Genomic DNA, 17,829 nt, shown 5'->3' on the forward strand with positions numbered 1-17,829 from the left:
AGGAAACCCACGCAGACACAGGGAGAACACACCACACTCCTCACAGACAGTCACCCGGAGGAAACCCACGCAGACACAGGGAGAACACACCACACTCCTCACAGACAGTCACACGGAGGAAACCCACGCAGACACAGGGAGAACACACCACACTCCTCACAGACAGTCACCCGGAGGAAACCCACGCCGACACAGGGAGAACACACCACACTCCTCACAGGCAGTCACCCGGAGGAAACCCACGCAGACACAGAGAGAACACACCACACTCCTCACAGACAGTCACCCGGAGGAAACCCACGCAGACACAGAGAGAACACACCACACTCCTCACAGACAGTCACCCGGAGGAAACCCACGCAGACACAGAGAGAACACACCACACTCCTCACAGACAGTCACCCGGAGGAAACCCACACAGACACAGAGTGGATGTGACAGGAGAGGATCCCCTCCAGGACGCCGAGACCCTGCAGCAGAGTGACAGAGAGACAGCTGCAGTGCCAAAGTTTTAACCAGTTTTCAGGGAAATAGTGCACAAGAACACTTGGGAATTTATGACCTCATACAACAAACACCAGCAGAAATTAACTTTGAGTCTGAACCAACAGACGGAGAGAGACACAGACGGTGGATGAAGTTTATTTTAAATTTAAACCAAGTGCTTCCATATCTTCCATTTCTTACATGTTTTATCATTAATTTTTAATCTCCATGAACATCTAGTAGAACAGATTCAACCAACATACGTTCACAGTACCACTGATATACTCCAAAACATCACACACACACACACGCAGAGACACACACACACACGCAGGACTTCTCTCCGTCACTTTGGTGAAGTGAAGAATTTCTTCTTTCCTGATTCAGCGCGGGGTTTGCTCCTGGAACACAGTTAATCTGATCACTGTCACATTTACACTTTTCCTGCTGAAGACTTTGTACAAAAACCCAGGGAAACTGAGGAGGTGCGGCACTCCCAGATTTCATGACGGTAGAAAGAATGAAATATAAAAAGTAAAGACCTGTGTCCAAAGTGTGGGGTTTAATAACTACCATTTTTTCTCAGTGCCGTCAGCTGTGCCGTGAAATGAGTCGGTTTTAAGCTGTCTGTCACTCATCCTCTAACAGATACACCCTCAGCGCCTGACGGATTACATCAGGGCTTCCCACCTGTGACCGATGGCCAGTCAACACTCCCCTGATGTCTCTGATGGATGAAGTGGGAGGAGAGCGGGGGAATTAAACTGTGGGAACTTTTCTAATCGTCACTGGTTTGGAGCGGAACAGTGAACACACCCACATCTCCACCCTGATTCACCATCGTCTGCTTTAGCTCCTCACCACCTGAGGTCACTGATCATGCACCTGTTTACAGCAGTTACGATCACAGTGAGGGCATGAGCAGTGATTTTCAGATATTTTAGTGAAACCTGATCGTTTACCTTCATGTCCATGTCACTCTAACTCTCTCCTTCTGAGTAAAGCACGTGGATGATGCGAGGAAGAAGCTATCAGCATGAAATTACTCTGGTGTGCGTCATTTGAAGAGAAGAAACACATGGTGTTGTTTTGACTAACGCTGAGAGTTACAGTCTCCTCTCTCTTTGTGAAGGAGAGTTGTTCCATCAGTGACAACGTGCTGTTTAAATTTGAGCCCCGCAGTACAACACCCCTCACGGAACAGACCTGTCGTAGGAGGGTAACTCACGGGTTGTTGAAGGCACTGCCAAGGTTTTTCATCCTCCCTTTAATAGAGGAGCTGCCTGGAGTTCGAGAATAGTGACTGAGTTCAGGAGAGGTCACGGGTTTGAACATCCGATCTAAACACAAACACACACCTTTATTAAACTAGAAATAGTGATTTCAGCTCCTGTGAAATCTCACTCTGTAATCTCTGAGCCTGAGGTCACCGTGCCCAATGCCAAATGTGAGCTAAAGGAACATAAAGACCCCCGCCATCACACTGTGGAGAGTTGGAACTGTGAGTGAATAATCAGAGTTGGACTGGTGTTGATGATCCAGAACTAAATCACCTGATGTGTTTGTCTGGTACGGTTGGATCAGACACAGCGGTGATGCTGGAGTTTTTAAACTCAGTGTCCACTAGTCGTCCTCTACTCCTTCATCAGTGACACAGGACGCTGTCGGCTGGATGTTTTTGGTCGGTGGACTGTTCTCGGTCCAGACACTGAGGGGTTTAAAAACTCCAGCAGCACTGCTGTGTCTGATCCACTCTACACCAGCACAACACACACTAACACACCACCACCACGTCAGTGTCACTGCAGCGCTGAGAATGATCCACCACCACATCACACCTGCTCTGTGGGGGTCCTGAGCGCTGAGGAACAGGGGGGAACAAACAAATAAGTAAACTTTTGTAACAATAAATTAAAATGCCACTCTCACCTCGTTCTGAGCTCGGTGCAGCGCTGCCAATGTTGGCGTCCACCACTGATGAAATTACCTGGTCACTCTCCACGGTCAGGAAACTCCTCCAGTAATCTGCAGGAAACGAAAGCAGGCGGGAGACCACCTGCAACACACGAGTCAGTACACAGCAAAAGTTTGTGGCACATCATTGTCCAACAGTTCTGAACTGTGTTCATCAGGAGTGTACTCCTCCCTGTACTGCAGCAACAGTCTCTATTTCTCCAGGGGTGGGCCTTACTCTAGATGTCAGAACATGGCTGTGAGGGTCTGATCATGGCTGTGAGAGCATTAGTGTGGTCAGGTACTGACGATGGCTCTGAATCACATGCAGTCATAGGTAAATATTTACTAATATTTTGATGGATTTTTTTTTTCAATTGAAAAATTAGCAGACTCAACACGCTCAGAGGAGAACACTAACCTCTGTTCATCAGACTCAACACGCTCAGAGGAGAACACTAACCTCTGTTCATCAGACTCAACACGCTCAGAGGAGAACACTGACCTCTCATTCTGTTATATGTTATTGTTTGTTAGCTGACACCCATGTTTATTAGCAAGTGTGTGAGTGATGAGGAGAAGGAGGGCCACCTTTAACACCCAAGAGACCATAAACAACTGCGCTCTTCTGGACGCCTGTTTACGGATGGCTGTGGCATCTCTGTAGCAGCCTGATGATAGTACACTTAGGGAATAGCTCCACCCTGATGTCCTGACAACACTTTAATTTGTGTGATTATGAGCCTATAACAAGCAGAAGATGAGGACGCTGGACGAGGAAAGACACGGTTCAGACGGGGTGTTAACTGGGAGATGATTCTCTGGGACACTAGCCTTGGGCTGTGTGTTGGTGTCCCTCATGATGGTCATAGGAGAAGGTTCTGCCATTCCGTGTCCCACAATGGTGGGGCCAAAAACACGAGCCAGATTATTCTGATCCATTTGACACAGAGGACTCCGCATAACCCTGAGAGAGAGAGAGAGAGAGAGAGAGAGAGAGAGAGAGAGAATCCCCACAGTTTAAATAAACTAAAAATAACTTTGTTGTTGTAAGGAATCTTACTTGCAGTAATTATGATTAAGCTTAGGGTCCACAAAATAAATGTAAGTCTATGTAAATGGGCTCTTCATTAGAGGAAAACAATTGAGTCTCCTTTTGTGTGTATGTATTTAAACCCTGAAAGTGTGTGTAAGTGTGTATGTGTGTGTAGGTGTGTGAGAGAGAGACCTCTGTAGGTGGAGCATGAGGAAGGCCAGTGTCTCACGGTTGGCTTGAGGCAGTTCTCCCACGGCCTGGATCATCACAGCTAAGCTGTTATCCTCATCCGCAGACTCTGGGAGAGACGCAGAGACAAGAACCGTCATGGAAAGGGGTTCTGAACATCTCACACGTAAAAACAGTATAATATATGCGCATATATTAAATAAATATCCTAATGTGCAGTTTCAGAAGTGTAAAGAAATTGGTCTGAAACCTTAAGCCCTATTTGGACAGGAAATGTTTTCCCTGTGGAAATGCGGTCATGTAATTATTAGCGGAGTATCTCAGTGATTTTAGTCCCGTCTGAAAAGACCATATTAGTCATTTTTTCGGAGTGTACGCTTCTGTTGTAGGAAAGATTCCTGAGCTTACTGTACAGCAACTTTTCGACAATGCGTTCTACATGCCATCAAAAATGGTTCCTCTGTTGTTACTGTGTCTGTTCTAGGTGCCACACGGAACCCTTATATAGAACCATCTATAGCACATTCTCCATCAAGCTGAAGAACACCTTCACCTTTGGTTCGAGGTTTAGTGGCTAGAGTTTACTGGGAATGGGGTTAGGATTAGGGTTAGGTTTTAGTGGTTTGAGGTTTAGGGGCCTACTGATTACTTGTCAGAGGCTAGTGTCAGGGGTTTAGGATTAGGATTAGGGTAAGAGTTATAATGAGAACATTACCAGAAGCTTCCATGAAGGTCTTGTGGAGTTTGAAGGTGACGAGAGGCTCTTTGAGTTTCCTCAGGAAGTCTTTGAGAAGACCACAGACCACGTGGATCTCGTCCACTTTGTGCAGCGCTAGCGGCCCTTTAGCGTTCATGTAGCGCTCCCTGAGCTCCTTAACCATCCGCTCTCCTCCGGGAACTCGGTAAATACCCTTCTACAGCATCAATAAAACACACAGAGGACCTTTAATGGAGAGGATCCACCTCTAATATCACCATTTCATTACTTTACTGGACGATATGCAAAAGTCTAAACTAGTTTATAGGGTTGCTTCTTTAGCTTCATCGCTAGGGCTAAGAGGCTACTGTAGCCTAATACAGAACTTCCATTCGCTGGTCAAACTTGGCGCTAAGAGAGTTCTCTACTGTTTCTGGGTTCAGACCAAGACTTCGGGACCAGGTAAAGGAACATTAGGTAGAAATTTCACCTTAAAATTACATCTAAACACTCACTCTGATGCTGCACTGAGCTGTGACTGAGAGAATAGAGCCTCTGTTGTTTCTACTCCAGGCTCTGCACTCCAGAAACTGCACTATGTATGTTTTGGAGGAGGCTAGGAACCCACCCTGCCCTCAACTTGATTTCAGGACAGTGCTGTAAAAGTGACATATGCTGCAACTTTAAGGGGAGCTCAGGAGCAAATACCAAATATTAAATATCGTGTGTTTAGAACTGCACTCTGGGTCTGGTCTGTGCTGCCCACAGGAGGCACAAGTTACACTTGGAGCTCTCCAAGGCTGTCGGACTTGGGAAACGTCAGTCGTCGCGGCCCAAGTACTTTTAAGTCCACATCTAGCCCGGTACAGTCCAGATCCCCGGATGTGTTCTTGCTCCGCTCGTATCATTCAGGACGAATTGAGACTTGACTTCTGCAGACTTGAGAGAGTCTGATATCCCATAATGCTTTTCTTCCTGCCACTGAGAGGGTGAGTCAATGTACACCAGGGTTCTAGCTGCAGAACGTCCAGCATCCTCCCATCCTTGAGACGTACTCGCCAAGTCTGTACTTGCTACGGCAGGCTGAACTTGATGTACATTGTATTGAGAAACAGTGTCAACGCTGTGGTGACAGTCTCCTCCAAACGTGTAGAGCCCAGTGATGCTTCGTTAGCATTAGTTTGGAAAGACACAGAGGGGAGTTTGCACGTCAGATGAAGCCGGCTCTGGGTTCATCCTCCCGGCTTCAACAGTGTGACTGAGGAAACCAGACGTGGTGAAGGATGTGACAGTTATCAGCTACAAATGCGAATGTTTTTACACATTTTGTTTTTAAAATACTGTTTTTACAAAAACACAATACGAAGCACATCACCTCCTCCAGACCCCTCCTCTCGATCTCAGTAACACACTGAACGATCAGAGCTGGAACTCTGGGCCTCGTGGACGGAGCAAAGCTTTCCAGTGTGCCCTAAAACGATACAAAACCTGAATATCAGAAAAGCAGAATTAAAAGCATTGCCTTGAATACCACAAGGGGGCGCAGTGTTTTGCATGCTCATGTGTAGCGTCAGTCACTCGGAGGAAACCCACGCTGACACAGAGAGAACACACCACACTCCTCACAGACAGTCACTCGGAGGAAACCCACGCTGACACAGAGAGAACACACCACACTCCTCACAGACAGTCACCCAGAACCTGTTAATTTCAAATATGTACATCATAAATCCAACAGATATTTAGTGTTTACTATACTATGTACCTCTGAAATATGAAGTGAAGTCACTGTATTGTTTCTGAGCGAGTGGTATTCAGTTTCCACTGCATCATAGAAAAAAAAATCCCCATTTTCTACATGGCCTTTCCAGGGGCTCTGTAGAATAGAGCATCACTGGCCTGTCACTCAAAACTCAGGCCCTGTCCACACAGATGTTTATTTTTGGCCTCCCAACCTCACACAATGGTGCTGTATATCTCTGAAATGAGAGGTTTTCCAAAACGCTCTAGATTCAGTCGATTCAGGACGTGTGTAGTGCACTACAGAGGGAGGATGGAGAGATTTGGGATTAAACCTTGTGTGTTTCTCTCAAAAAAAGCTTGTGGTGTTTTGATGTCTCTCATTAAGAGGTACTGTGGCCCCCTACTGGAATGATGTGAGAATGCAGCCACTTTCATATCCCTCTGGACTGAGATATTTTCAAAAACAGATGGAGGAGAACCTCAGTGTTTAAAAATTAAACTGATCCATGTGGACGGGGACTGAAGGTTTATACCCTTCTGGCTGACTCTTTGCATTTGGCACACTGATCTTAGGCTCATGTGCACCTGCTCCTGAACGTCACATTTCAAACCCTGCTCTAAAGAGACGGTTATCCAAGCGGTCCGACTGTAACGCAGCTGACATCACTCATGGAGAGGGCTGTTGAGACACTTCTGGAGACAGTGTAAGAGGGTACCTCGCTGGGCTGAGGGTTTCCGTGAGCGTTCGGGGAACACCTCTCCGGACACGTGTTCTTACACTCGGGATGAGCCACCATGCGGCAGTCTCGACATTTCACAGCCACTTTCCCAAAGCGGATTCTCTTCCCGCAGGGGACGCACATCTCCGGACGGATCACCTGCAACGTTTATATTATTATTACACGATATAAAACGTGCTCAACACAAATAAAGAGAACAGCAGAAGAAAACGTGGTGGTGGTGTGTTAGTGTGTGTTGTGCTGGTGTAAAGTGGATCAGACACAGTAGTGCTGCTGGAGTTTTTAAACCCCTCAGTGTCTGGACTGAGAACATCCAGCCGACAGCTGAGTGGAGAGATATGGAGGTGGCTTTAATGTTATGGCTGATCTGGTGTAAGGAGGACCACTGGAAAATGTGACTGAATGCATGAAGTTGGAGAATATGGGAGCAGGGTTATTCGTACTGTTTTGGGCACGAAGACGTGCTGCAGCGTCTTTTCCACCACGGGGGTGAAGGGTGTGGGGTCTCTGGCCTCTGGAGCGGTCACTTCCACGTCCATTTCCACCTCGGTCTGATCTCCAGGAGCCCACACTGACGTCTGATCAGAGAGCGGTAGGGCTTTACCCAGGGGCGAGGCTTTGATTCCATGGGGCGGGGTTTTGCTGCTGATGGACGGGGCCTCGGTTCTGGTCCAGTTCTGCTCTGGAGTCTCCTGAGTGATGTCGATGACCATGTGGATCTGACCTCCGTTATCTGGGGTCGTCACCGAGGCTGTAAAGACCGTCGCCTCCATCTCCTGAAAATAAACGATAGCTAGAATATTTAAATAAACAAGCAGTTTGGTTCTCAGGCTATATATTTAAAACACACATACACACACACACTTATACCAAACTAATAGACCTTTGCTGCAGCATGGTGTCGCTGAAGGGTCTCAGGGCCCTGGGAGGACTCATCTCCTCCGGGTGACTGTCTGTGAGGAGTGTGGTGTGTTCTCCCTATGTCTGTGTGGGTTTCCTCCGGGTGACTGTCTGTGAGGAGTGTGGTGTGTTCTCCCTGTGTCTGCGTGGGTTTCCTCCGGGTGACTGTCTGTGAGGAGTGTGGTGTGTTCTCCCTGTGTCTGCGTGGGTTTCCTCCGGGTGACTGTCTGTGAGGAGTGTGGTGTGTTCTCCCTATGTCTGTGTGGGTTTCCTCCGGGTGACTGTCTGTGAGGAGTGTGGTGTGTTCTCCCTGTGTCTGCGTGGGTTTCCTCCGGGTGACTGTCTGTGAGGAGTGTGGTGTGTTCTCCCTGTGTCTGCGTGGGTTTCCTCCGGGTGACTGTCTGTGAGGAGTGTGGTGTGTTCTCCCTGTGTCTGCGTGGGTTTCCTCCGGGTGACTGTCTGTGAGGAGTGTGGTGTGTTCTCCCTGTGTCTGCATGGGTTTACTCCGGGTGACTGTCTGTGAGGAGTGTGGTGTGTTCTCCGTGTGTCTGCATGGGTTTACTCCGGGTGACTGTCTGTGAGGAGTGTGGTGTGTTCTCCCTGTGTCTGTGTGTGTTTCCTCCGGGTGACTGTCTGTGAGGAGTGTGGTGTGTTCTCCCTGTGTCTGCGTGGGTTTCCTCCGGGTGACTGTCTGTGAGGAGTGTGGTGTGTTCTCCCTGTGTCTGTGTGGGTTTCCTCCAGGTGACTGTCTGTGAGGAGTGTGGTGTTTTCTCCCTGTGTCTGTTTGGGTTTCCTCTGGATAACTGTGTTTGTTATTCTCCAGTGTTTGTTTGTGTGTTTGAGACAGTCAAGTGTCTCACGGTTACTTGGTCATCTGGAGGAAACACACAAAGACACAGGGAGAACACACCCCAATCCTCACACACAGTGACCTGATGAAAAGGTTCCCCCCAGGTTCTACCTGTAGCGCCACCATGCTGCCAGTGTTTTTTGGTTTAGAGTCAATCTCCTGAAAGATAATGTGATTTTAAATCACTTTAATCACTGACTAAAATCAGCTGAAATAATGGATGAAAAAAACTTATAATAAATGTAGAAAAGTCTCACAGTGAGAGATTGACTGGATTCATTAGCTGTTGCACTAATTATCCTCTAATAAGGTCCCAGTTTTGGAGTGAGCACCATCTGGTGAATGACGAGTCCAGAACTGTGTGAATAATCTGTTAATATTCCTATCTGTAGATTCACAGCGTTGATTTAAGCTGATTCCACTTGCTGAGGTGACATTTTTTTTTTCAGTGAATAAACACAGGCCTCAGAGACTCCACAATCGTCCACCAGGGGGCTGCGACGGTGAGAAACAGTGGAGCGATGCGGTTTATGTTTCACCAGACGCTACTAATGTTTGTGAAACGGCCCAACGTTCCCTCTGCTCCCATTTTAAACCCTGCCTTGAAGGGATAAGCCGACAGGAGGCGTTTTATTCAGCTCTGGGAAGCTATAACTGCCGTATTCAGGACTCAGTTCACTCTAATGAGGGAGAAACCCTCCCCTGCTCTGGATTCCAGGGATTTCACTGTTCATAAAATGTTAAAGCACCAATTAGTGAATTTAGTGATGATTCTCTACTGGAAAAGTACATTCTAATGTGGAACCTAATGTCGACCCAAGTCCAGGGGATCCTTCCTTGCGCTTTCTCCTCAATCTGTGTTTTCCTAGAACTTCCTCACAGCATTTCCGTGGTTTAGTACTAGTTTAAACGAACAGACAATAGCTGTAACTCATTTTCCACCCTCTCTCGCTCTCCGTCAGGGCTCTAAACATGGTACGAAGAGAAAACTACCAATGGAAAACCATGCACAGCCCTCCCAGCGTAGGGTGTGAATGCACCAACCAGTCGCCATTCCTCACTAAACCCATTGTCTCCAGCAGTGAGATACAGCTCACAGTGGAACTAAACTGTAGGGGGCACTGCTGGTTCGCACTGCTGCATGCACTCGTGTGAATCAAACTGTATCGGTTATATTTTAGAAACAACTAGACGTTATAAAACCACTAACTTCCTCTCAGCACAGACAAGGAAACTCCTCCTAATACCAGAATGGCCAAACCTCCACCAGTGCCATTCATTCATCGTCCGCATCTGCTCCTCATCCCAGGTTTCAGTTTCACTTCTACACACCAGAGACACTTTTGAAAGTACAACTGCATCAGTGGCAGATGCTGGTCTTTCAAGGAGGGGAAGCTCAATTTCGGCCTACATCATAAAATGTGTGGGTTTATTTATACGTAAATTCTACCCTCCGTTCCTTTTTAAGAAAATGATCTGTGACCCTGTCGTACCAACAAGGCGTCTTTTCCAGGGACTTGACTAGTGTCCTCTCAATGGCCAGCAGAGCTAGGCTGCTTAAACGGCCTTGGCCCATGTGAAGTGTGTCCGCCTGTGCTCCCACAGATCTTTACACCAAAGGATCGCTGATTCGCTCATTTCGCTGTCAATCAAAAAGGGATTCAGCCTCAGACAGATCATCCAATCATCATGCAGAAGCTGAGCGTCCGGGCCAGCCGAGGCCAGCCCACTGCCCCATAGACCCCCAGAGACGCCGAGCGTCCGATGGGCGGGACAAAGCCCAGCATTTATCCAATGACTCGTCTCGTTTCGTTGCACTTCGCTGCTTCACTATTGAACTCTGTGTACGCTCAGCGTCCTCACTGTTTAAAGCACCGTGAAGCTGTGGGAATGATTGAGAGGAAAGCCGCGTCTTTACCAGTGATAAGAAGCTGATTCTGAACAAAAGTTGAGCGCGTTGTAGTGCATATTTATTCAATCACATGTACACAACAGTATATATTTGATCACTTATTGGTTTATATTTTAGGGGAAGCTGAGCTCCTCTTGCAGTCTTAGAGCCACTAAACTGCATGTGGCTAAAATCTTTAAGACATCGCTGAGGTATTAGTCACATGAAGTGACCAAGTGTTAAATTCTAAAGTCTTGGAGTATTTTTGTGGTCAATCTACAGGCGGTGATTAAAATCCCATTATTATCCACATGCAGATGATTACACCCCAGGCTCTGAATGGAGAATTGTCAGAAATATAAATTATTATTAACATTTATTTGAATGTCATTTTTAGTTCAGAATTTTTCATTTTTCGAGTCAATTACAGCTTTGTTCACCATTCTGCCACTCGTCAAACATTTCCACGTTCTCCGGGGTCCTATTATCACCGAACGTTAGGAAATTCCCTTTAAGCCTTTATCTGAAGACAGACTGTTTTTTTTACAGTGGAAAATAATAGTTTAAGATTTTTAAACAGCAGTGTTTGGACAGTCTGGGTCTGGAGTGAATGGACTTTTCAACACCCAACTCTTATGTGATGAACAAAAGGGAATGTTGGATTCTGAAATTGGCCAAATCTTACTGTATTGAGCTCCATCACCTTTTCTATTGGTCGCGTGGTGAGGGGATCTTCAGAGCGTCCACAGAGTCGTCCCCGCTTCTGCATCTGAAATCCAACACTGGGCCCCATGGAGGAGCGCTGGAACACAACAGGATCCAACAGGAATGAATGAATGCATGTTTAACACAGTTATAGAAAATGAGGAAAGGAAAATCACTGATAATCACTGGGAGCAAAGCAGGAACACACCCTGTAGAGGGCGCCAGTCCTTCATTAACATAGATACATCTTCCTTTTCTGGCTTAAAAATATGTGGATGTATGTTAGATGTAAAGGGTTTAAAAGGTGAATGTTAATGTTGTCCGTGTGAAAAAAATGATTTACATTTCCTTTCTATTGTTTTCATTTCAGTTTCAATTTTGACTGGATTTGCGTTCCACGCCATTAAACCACAAACCAAAACTGCAGCAGGAAATTAACACACTTTCAAATCACTGGTAAAACTGGACCAAAATCTTGGCTTCACAAAATACTGAGGGGTGAGTGGGCGTGGTCTGTGTGACCCATGTCCTCCTCCTCCTTTATAACATCTCTGATTTGACTCAGTGGACACTCACCCTTTTCTCACGAGCTCTCGACTTCAGGGGCTTCACCATGGTGGCATCCATGTCCTACGACCACACAACAAACCAAAAGCTGTGTGAATATTCTCTTACACAGTTTGAACCTTCACATCTTCAATGCTGTATAAACAGTAGGGGGCAGTAGAGAGTCACAGTGGAGAGATCCACACACTGTACCAGCCACGAGAATCCAGAAAACACAATTCCACAGTCACACCACCTAAAGCTGGGGGAATTTACACTGCTCCAGCCGACTGTTGGCATTGGGCAGTGTGACCTTAGGCTCATGTGCAGCTGCTACAAGGTGCATCATTCTATTGGTGAATGTTTTACTATAGAGATGATACAGAATGTGTGTAGTTGTTAAATTCACTCTTTTAAAACGTTTTTTTTCTTCATTGTATTTAAAAAATATATATATATAGTTATCTGCAGCACTGCAAGTGATCTGTTAATTGGTGAGTGAGTGACAGGGTGAGTGTGTGAGTGACTGGGTGAGAGTGTGACACTGCCCACAGGTGTGAGTGACAGGGTGAGTGTGTGACACTGTCCACAGATGTGAGTGTGTGAGTGACTGGGTGAGAGTGTGACACTGTGCACAGGTGTGTGTGTGTGTGTGTGTGTGTGAGTGACAGGGTGAGTGTGTGTGACTGGGTGAGAGTGTGACATTGTCCACAGGTGTGTGTGTCTGTGTGTGTGTGTGTGTGTGTGTGTGTGAGTGACAGGGTGAGTGTGTGAGTGACAGGGTAAGTGTGTGTGACTGGGTGAGAGTGTGACATTGTCCACAGGTGTGTGTGTGTGTGTGTGTGTGTGTGAGTGACAGGGTGAGTGTGTGACACTGTCCACAGGTGTGTGAGTGACTGGGTGAGTGTGTGAGAGTGTGTGTGTGTGTGAGACTGGGTCAGTGTGTGCTGCTCTGTAACCCTAATCCTGATGAAGTGCTTACAGAAGATGAATGAAAGGATGAATGTATTCACCAGGTCATCGTCTGTTCTGTCGTAGCTGATATCAGAGTGAGAGAGGAAGGAAGACTCGTCGATCACTGATAATCTGGAGGAGGTCAACCACAAACACAGAGAAACAGAATCAGAGGTGGCTGTTTAGACCGGATAGTTTAGTTAGATACACTGACTACATTTAAAGGAACATGCAAACAGCACTGATCTAATGAATCTTCAGCCTGGTGGGGCCACAAGTACAGGACCTCTAACACATCCAGGTCACTAGGGGGCAGTATAATGACTGCTTAATGTGCAGAGGAATCTGTGGCGAAATGACTGACTGATACTTTGAAGAGAATTGGTTTTGTGTGTGTGTATTACAGGTTTCCCTGATGTTGTGGGGACTAACCTCTGATGTTGTTGGAACACGGTATGGTGTCCACAGTGAAGTTATGTCAGTGTAGGGGTAGTGTTTGGTTTATGGTAAGGGTTGGGATTAGAGTAAGTTCAGGTTCAGGTTTAAGAACTGGGATAAGACAATGTTATTATGTAAGTCAGTGTAACGCCCAACAATGTGTGGAAACAAACTGGTGTGTGTGTGAGTACCGTCTGCTCCTGCGCTGTGTAACGTTAGCTCCTCTGTAATTGAAGTTGGCGAGCACTGATTTCTGCTCCTCATTAAGGCAGGCGTTTGATTTGCTGTCATTGACGAGGATGTCACTCATCAGCAGCATCTGACGCTCCTGTTATTAATAAATGAATGAGACTTAAACACACACAGAGTCATAAGGCCTTCATCATCATTAACACCTTCATTAACACGTCTCAGCCATAGGTCAGAGGTCACTCTCTGATAATTAGCTCAGCCCCTGATCGCTATTCTTCACACTTCTTACTGCGCTTCCATCTCAAACCGTTTAAGGGTTTTATAAAAGATTATTACTGCGCGGTGCAGAAGTCAGAGACCAGCACCAGTAAAAACTACAGTCAGAGACAACAGAGGAGAAGACGGAGAACGTGGAACAACCACAGGACATGGCCATGAGAGAGAGAGAGAGAGAGAGAGAGAGGGATGAGAGAGAGAGAGAAAGGGATGAGAGAGAGAGAGGGGGAGGGATGAGAGAGAGAGAGGGGGAGGGATGAGAGAGAGAGAGAGGGATGAGAGAGAGAGAGAGAGAGGGATGAGAGAGAGAGAGAGAGGGATGGAGCGCAAGAGATGGAGTGAGAAAGACTGAGGGTATGAGAGACAGGGCGAGAGAGAGAGAAAAGATGAAATCAAAATTCACTCTCACTCACTTCCATCCTTAGAATCAACTCAGTTCTGTGGGTCTGAAAGGATGTGGAGGGAAGACACTTCACACACACACACACACACACACACACACACACACACACACATACACACACACACACACACTTCTGAGACTGAACTTTGGATGTGTTTCACACTAAAGAGTAAGAAACTGATAGAAAAAATGATGCCCAACACTGAAAACAATGATAAAGTTCTTTTTAAAGACTGTTTTGACTGAGAATGTAATAAATAAATAAATAAATAAAGTAATAAATGAAATGTGTTCCCTCAGGAGATGAAATCTACTCACTCACTCTGTGTGTGTGTGTGTGTGAGAGAGAGAGAGTTTTTTCTGCTTCTAGATATTTTATTTATCGGACGTGATCAAATCAAAGGGAGTGATGTGGTCAGCAGATGCTGTGTGTGTGTGTGTGTGTGAGAGCGATGTCTTCTCTGGTTTTAAGCGCCTCTTTTTTGCAGAGCACTGAAAAAGGTCCAGAGAGTTTTTATTCATATTCCGAGTCGTCAGAATCACACACCATCTACAAACACTGAGGAGCTACGGGACCAACTGCCGCCGCTGGTGTGAGGCCAGACACTGGGACACACAGCAGCAGAGTCAGAGTTGGACACATTTGTCCTACACTCGGAGACGAAGAAAGGAGAAGAAAAAGAATGGTAGAGATACATTGTCACTAAAGGCACCATCGATGTAAAGGTGCAGCAGTGGTGTTAGAGTCCAGTTGTGTTCCTAAAGGTTCATTACATTCTCTTCTCCAGAAGGAGAGGGGGGTCTCTGTAATCTTTCATTATACAACTGTGGAGAATAAAAGAACACAATAAAAGTCCTGGAGATGAAACGGGGCGAATGACATCAACACAACTTTAACATCCACAGTTAATAATAGAGTGAGGTACAGTTCTGTTCCTAATTAAAGGTACAGTGTATGTTCCCTGAATAAACCACGACTCAAAAAAGGGCTATTTATTCAGTGGAGTGTCTCTGATCACACCCATAAAGAGTTAAACCTGCGGCACCATGAGTGGCTTCTATTGTGAATGACTGTGAATGGATGACATGTTTAAGACTGATGCATTTTCCCTCTCCTACCAGGTTCTGATAGTCTGCCTCTGCTTTGTAGCGTTTCTTGATCTCCACGTCCACCTGGTTGCGCGCGTGTTTGAGTTTGACCTCCAGAGCCGCCCTGGACACGTCCGATTTCACCAGCAGCTCCTTGTATTTCTTCAGCTCTAGTTCTGCATGGAGCCATTTCTTCCGGATCTCCTCCAAGTGCCGCACCACCTCGATGAACCACTCTGGAAGAACAGAAAAGACAAACTGAGGCTCATCACAAGGCAAATTCTTTCTGTCTCTTTCGGAGTTTCCACTGCATGGGACATACTCTACTCTCTGTTTGGTCTTTGGTTGGTTTTCAACACCCACAGCTGCCCCCAAAATGTATCTTGTATCATCTCAAAACATAGTCTCTCACAGGAACAGCAGGCTTTGGAAACCACAACAACGGCGGCGGTAACGTTAAGCGGTGTGTACTCATGGTGTATCGGCGTGTTGTTGTTGTTTGGGACTGAACACAGCTCCGTCATCAGTTCAGACAGATCAGTAGAGTTTGTTCCTTCCTTGTTGCAGCGTCCAGCTCTCGCTGGATTCTTTCGTCGGCCACCGATCCAAGGAGCGTTTGAACCTCTTCAAAAGACCACGGCGTCATTTTACGAGCTGCCGTCGTGAGTCGGATAAAAACAAACGTGATCTCTGCTGCAGCTGGAGATTTTACAGATGGAGAGTTGGTGCTGGTCGTCTGCGTTGCGTGGCGTAGAGTGACGACTCTCTCTGGACGATCAGCGCTCTGCAAGGTTTACACGCCACGGTTTAGTCCCTACTCGACTCGCTCTGAACCACGAGAGAACAGCCACTAAACAAGAACCCGCTTCCAGAACCAGAACCTGATTCACCTGGTGGAGGAGGAGATTATCTACAAGATAACATAACAGGATTAGTGTTCTCCTCCAAGCGTGCTGAACTCTAATGATGTTGAGTTGAAAAGGGCACTTTGTATGCACAAAAACCATACTATCACCATTCCCAATGCCAAGAGCTGGCTACAGGTCTAGAGCCCCTCAGCACTGGGCTGGAAAGTGATGGAGGTCCATCCAAGTCCCTAAAACATTCTATTGTAAAGATTTCCCAGAGGAGTAGAAGCTGTTATATCAGCAACAGAGAATAATCTACCCATTAACACCCTTTGTTTCAGAAGACTTCCTGCACCTTTGCAAGTCCCACAGAGGTTCGACAACAGAAATCAACAGCAAAACAAACCAGAACCAAAGCCATGTATCAGTAATGAGACTAGGAACACCGACATTAGACGAGTCCTTTTGTTCGTTTCAAGCGGCTCTGCTTTTGCATCTTCCTCAGGCCGAGCCATTCTGAAGGAACATTACTTTTCCACTTCAGTAGAGTTTTCCTCCACAGAACAAAATGGCATGGGGAAGCACGCCAGTACCTAATGCCTGAGCTGTTCCGGCTTCTTTTGAAATGACTTTGGCTCATACAACAAATACAGGCCTTGTCAGAAAGCTCAGAAAGCTGCTGTGTGACCCAGGGCTGATTTAGAGCCTCTGCTGGCGGAACAGGTGGAAACAGCAGCTTTAAAACCAAGATATGAAACAGTGATATTGCCCAAACCACAGGAGAATAAGCCTCGCACAACAAACACCTTCCTATTTAGTAAACAAACCATGATGGACACGACACACGGCGAGCCAGGCCTTCAGAGCTCTTGCCGAGCTCAGGATGCTGCAGGAAACAAAGCGTAAAACACAGAAAATTTCTCTGCAAAACATGTAAATAAATGATCACGACAGAGGAAGGGCGCTTCACACACCACCGGAATGTATCCGAGCAGAGTGAAGTCATCATTTAATCATCTAATCGATGCTATCAGATCGTAGGAGGGGGGGGTCAACACACAGAAAGGAAATGCAAACCAAGCTCAGAAACCTCACCGAGTTCAGAGTTGACGTTCCGGTCCAGAGCCATCCGCTGTAAACACAAGCCGAGGAGCTCCTTCACAAAAGCCTCCCCCATGGTGAGCAGAGGAAGCAGCCACAAAACACCAGCTTCTCAAGCTCCCACTTCAGACTAGAGTCCTCATTTCCAAGTGATCTGGAGCTGGAACAATGGGAAGAGTGGCCTCATCAAACCTGCCCAGGTGGAGGCTGGTGGGTGGAGCTACAAAGTGGGTGGAGTTAAAGGTTTAACCCCACCTTTTAATTACAACATGGAAATTAGGGTGGGGTTGCACTAGAGGTGGGCAGGCACTAGCTTTACTGCTACATTTACATCTTCATTTATTAATTTATTCATTCATTCATTCTCCTTAAACTGGCTTTGAGGATTTGTAGACACAGTGTGTGTGTGCTTGTCCATCACAGGAGATCTGTCTGCTATGCATATGATAAGGAGAACCAGACGACAGTGACCCCACACTGAAGTCTTGTAGGGATGAGCAGAAAGTCCACTCGCCAAACTGCAGCAATTTGTCTCTTCAGTTCCCAAACGCACAGCAGGAAACTCATCTTAAGTGTCAGATTCTAAGTGTGTTTCTATTTACAAAATACAACCGAGTTGGATTGGAAAATCTTTTATTCGTTAAATAAAGTCCCTGGAAACAGCAGCACTAGCTGTGGTAGCAGTTGTACTGTGATTATGTAAATTGTCCTAAGCAACTTTAGTGTGGTTAAAGTGGCCGTGCCCGTGAGTGAGTGCAGTATTTCATTCTAAAGTGACCATGCAGTATGTGC

General features: G+C 46.4%; 1 protein-coding gene across 2 annotated transcripts; it reads right to left on the minus strand.

Annotated features, from left to right (window-relative positions):
• Positions 1-635: 635 nt before the first annotated feature.
• si:ch1073-416j23.1 (rac GTPase-activating protein 1) lies at positions 636-17,240 on the minus strand. Of its 2 annotated transcripts, none has more exons than XM_066686809.1 (15): positions 17,032-17,240; positions 15,119-15,324; positions 13,320-13,456; positions 12,750-12,822; positions 11,767-11,820; positions 11,171-11,287; positions 7,288-7,620; positions 6,821-6,982; positions 5,737-5,832; positions 4,380-4,578; positions 3,668-3,773; positions 3,274-3,406; positions 2,416-2,542; positions 1,715-1,826; positions 636-887 (listed from the first exon to the last, which is right to left on the minus strand). In XM_066686809.1, the coding sequence occupies exons 1-15, from the start codon at positions 17,111-17,113 to the stop codon at positions 833-835; spliced, it is 1,992 nt and encodes a 663-aa protein (XP_066542906.1). In that variant the 5' UTR covers positions 17,114-17,240; the 3' UTR covers positions 636-832. The 2 variants fall into 2 exon arrangements, with proteins under 2 accessions (XP_066542906.1, XP_066542907.1); XM_066686810.1 differs by having other exon boundaries at positions 11,189-11,287; positions 17,032-17,197.
• Positions 17,241-17,829: the final 589 nt, after the last annotated feature.

The sequence above is a fragment of the Hoplias malabaricus genome, chromosome 12, assembly GCF_029633855.1.
Source record: "Hoplias malabaricus isolate fHopMal1 chromosome 12, fHopMal1.hap1, whole genome shotgun sequence".
Lineage (NCBI taxonomy): Eukaryota > Metazoa > Chordata > Actinopteri > Characiformes > Erythrinidae > Hoplias > Hoplias malabaricus.

Excerpts from the sequence above, each read along its gene's own strand:
- si:ch1073-416j23.1 (XM_066686809.1), bottom strand. The coding sequence starts at position 17,113 with ATGGGGGAGGCTTTTGTGAAGGAGCTCCTCGGCTTGTGTTTACAGCGG. Across the intron at positions 15,325-17,031 it reads GAACGTCAACTCTGAACTCG|AGTGGTTCATCGAGGTGGTG; the intron begins GTGAGGTTTCTG and ends CTGTTCTTCCAG. Across the intron at positions 6,983-7,287 it reads ACGTCTTCGTGCCCAAAACA|GTGATCCGTCCGGAGATGTG; the intron begins GTACGAATAACC and ends TAAACGTTGCAG.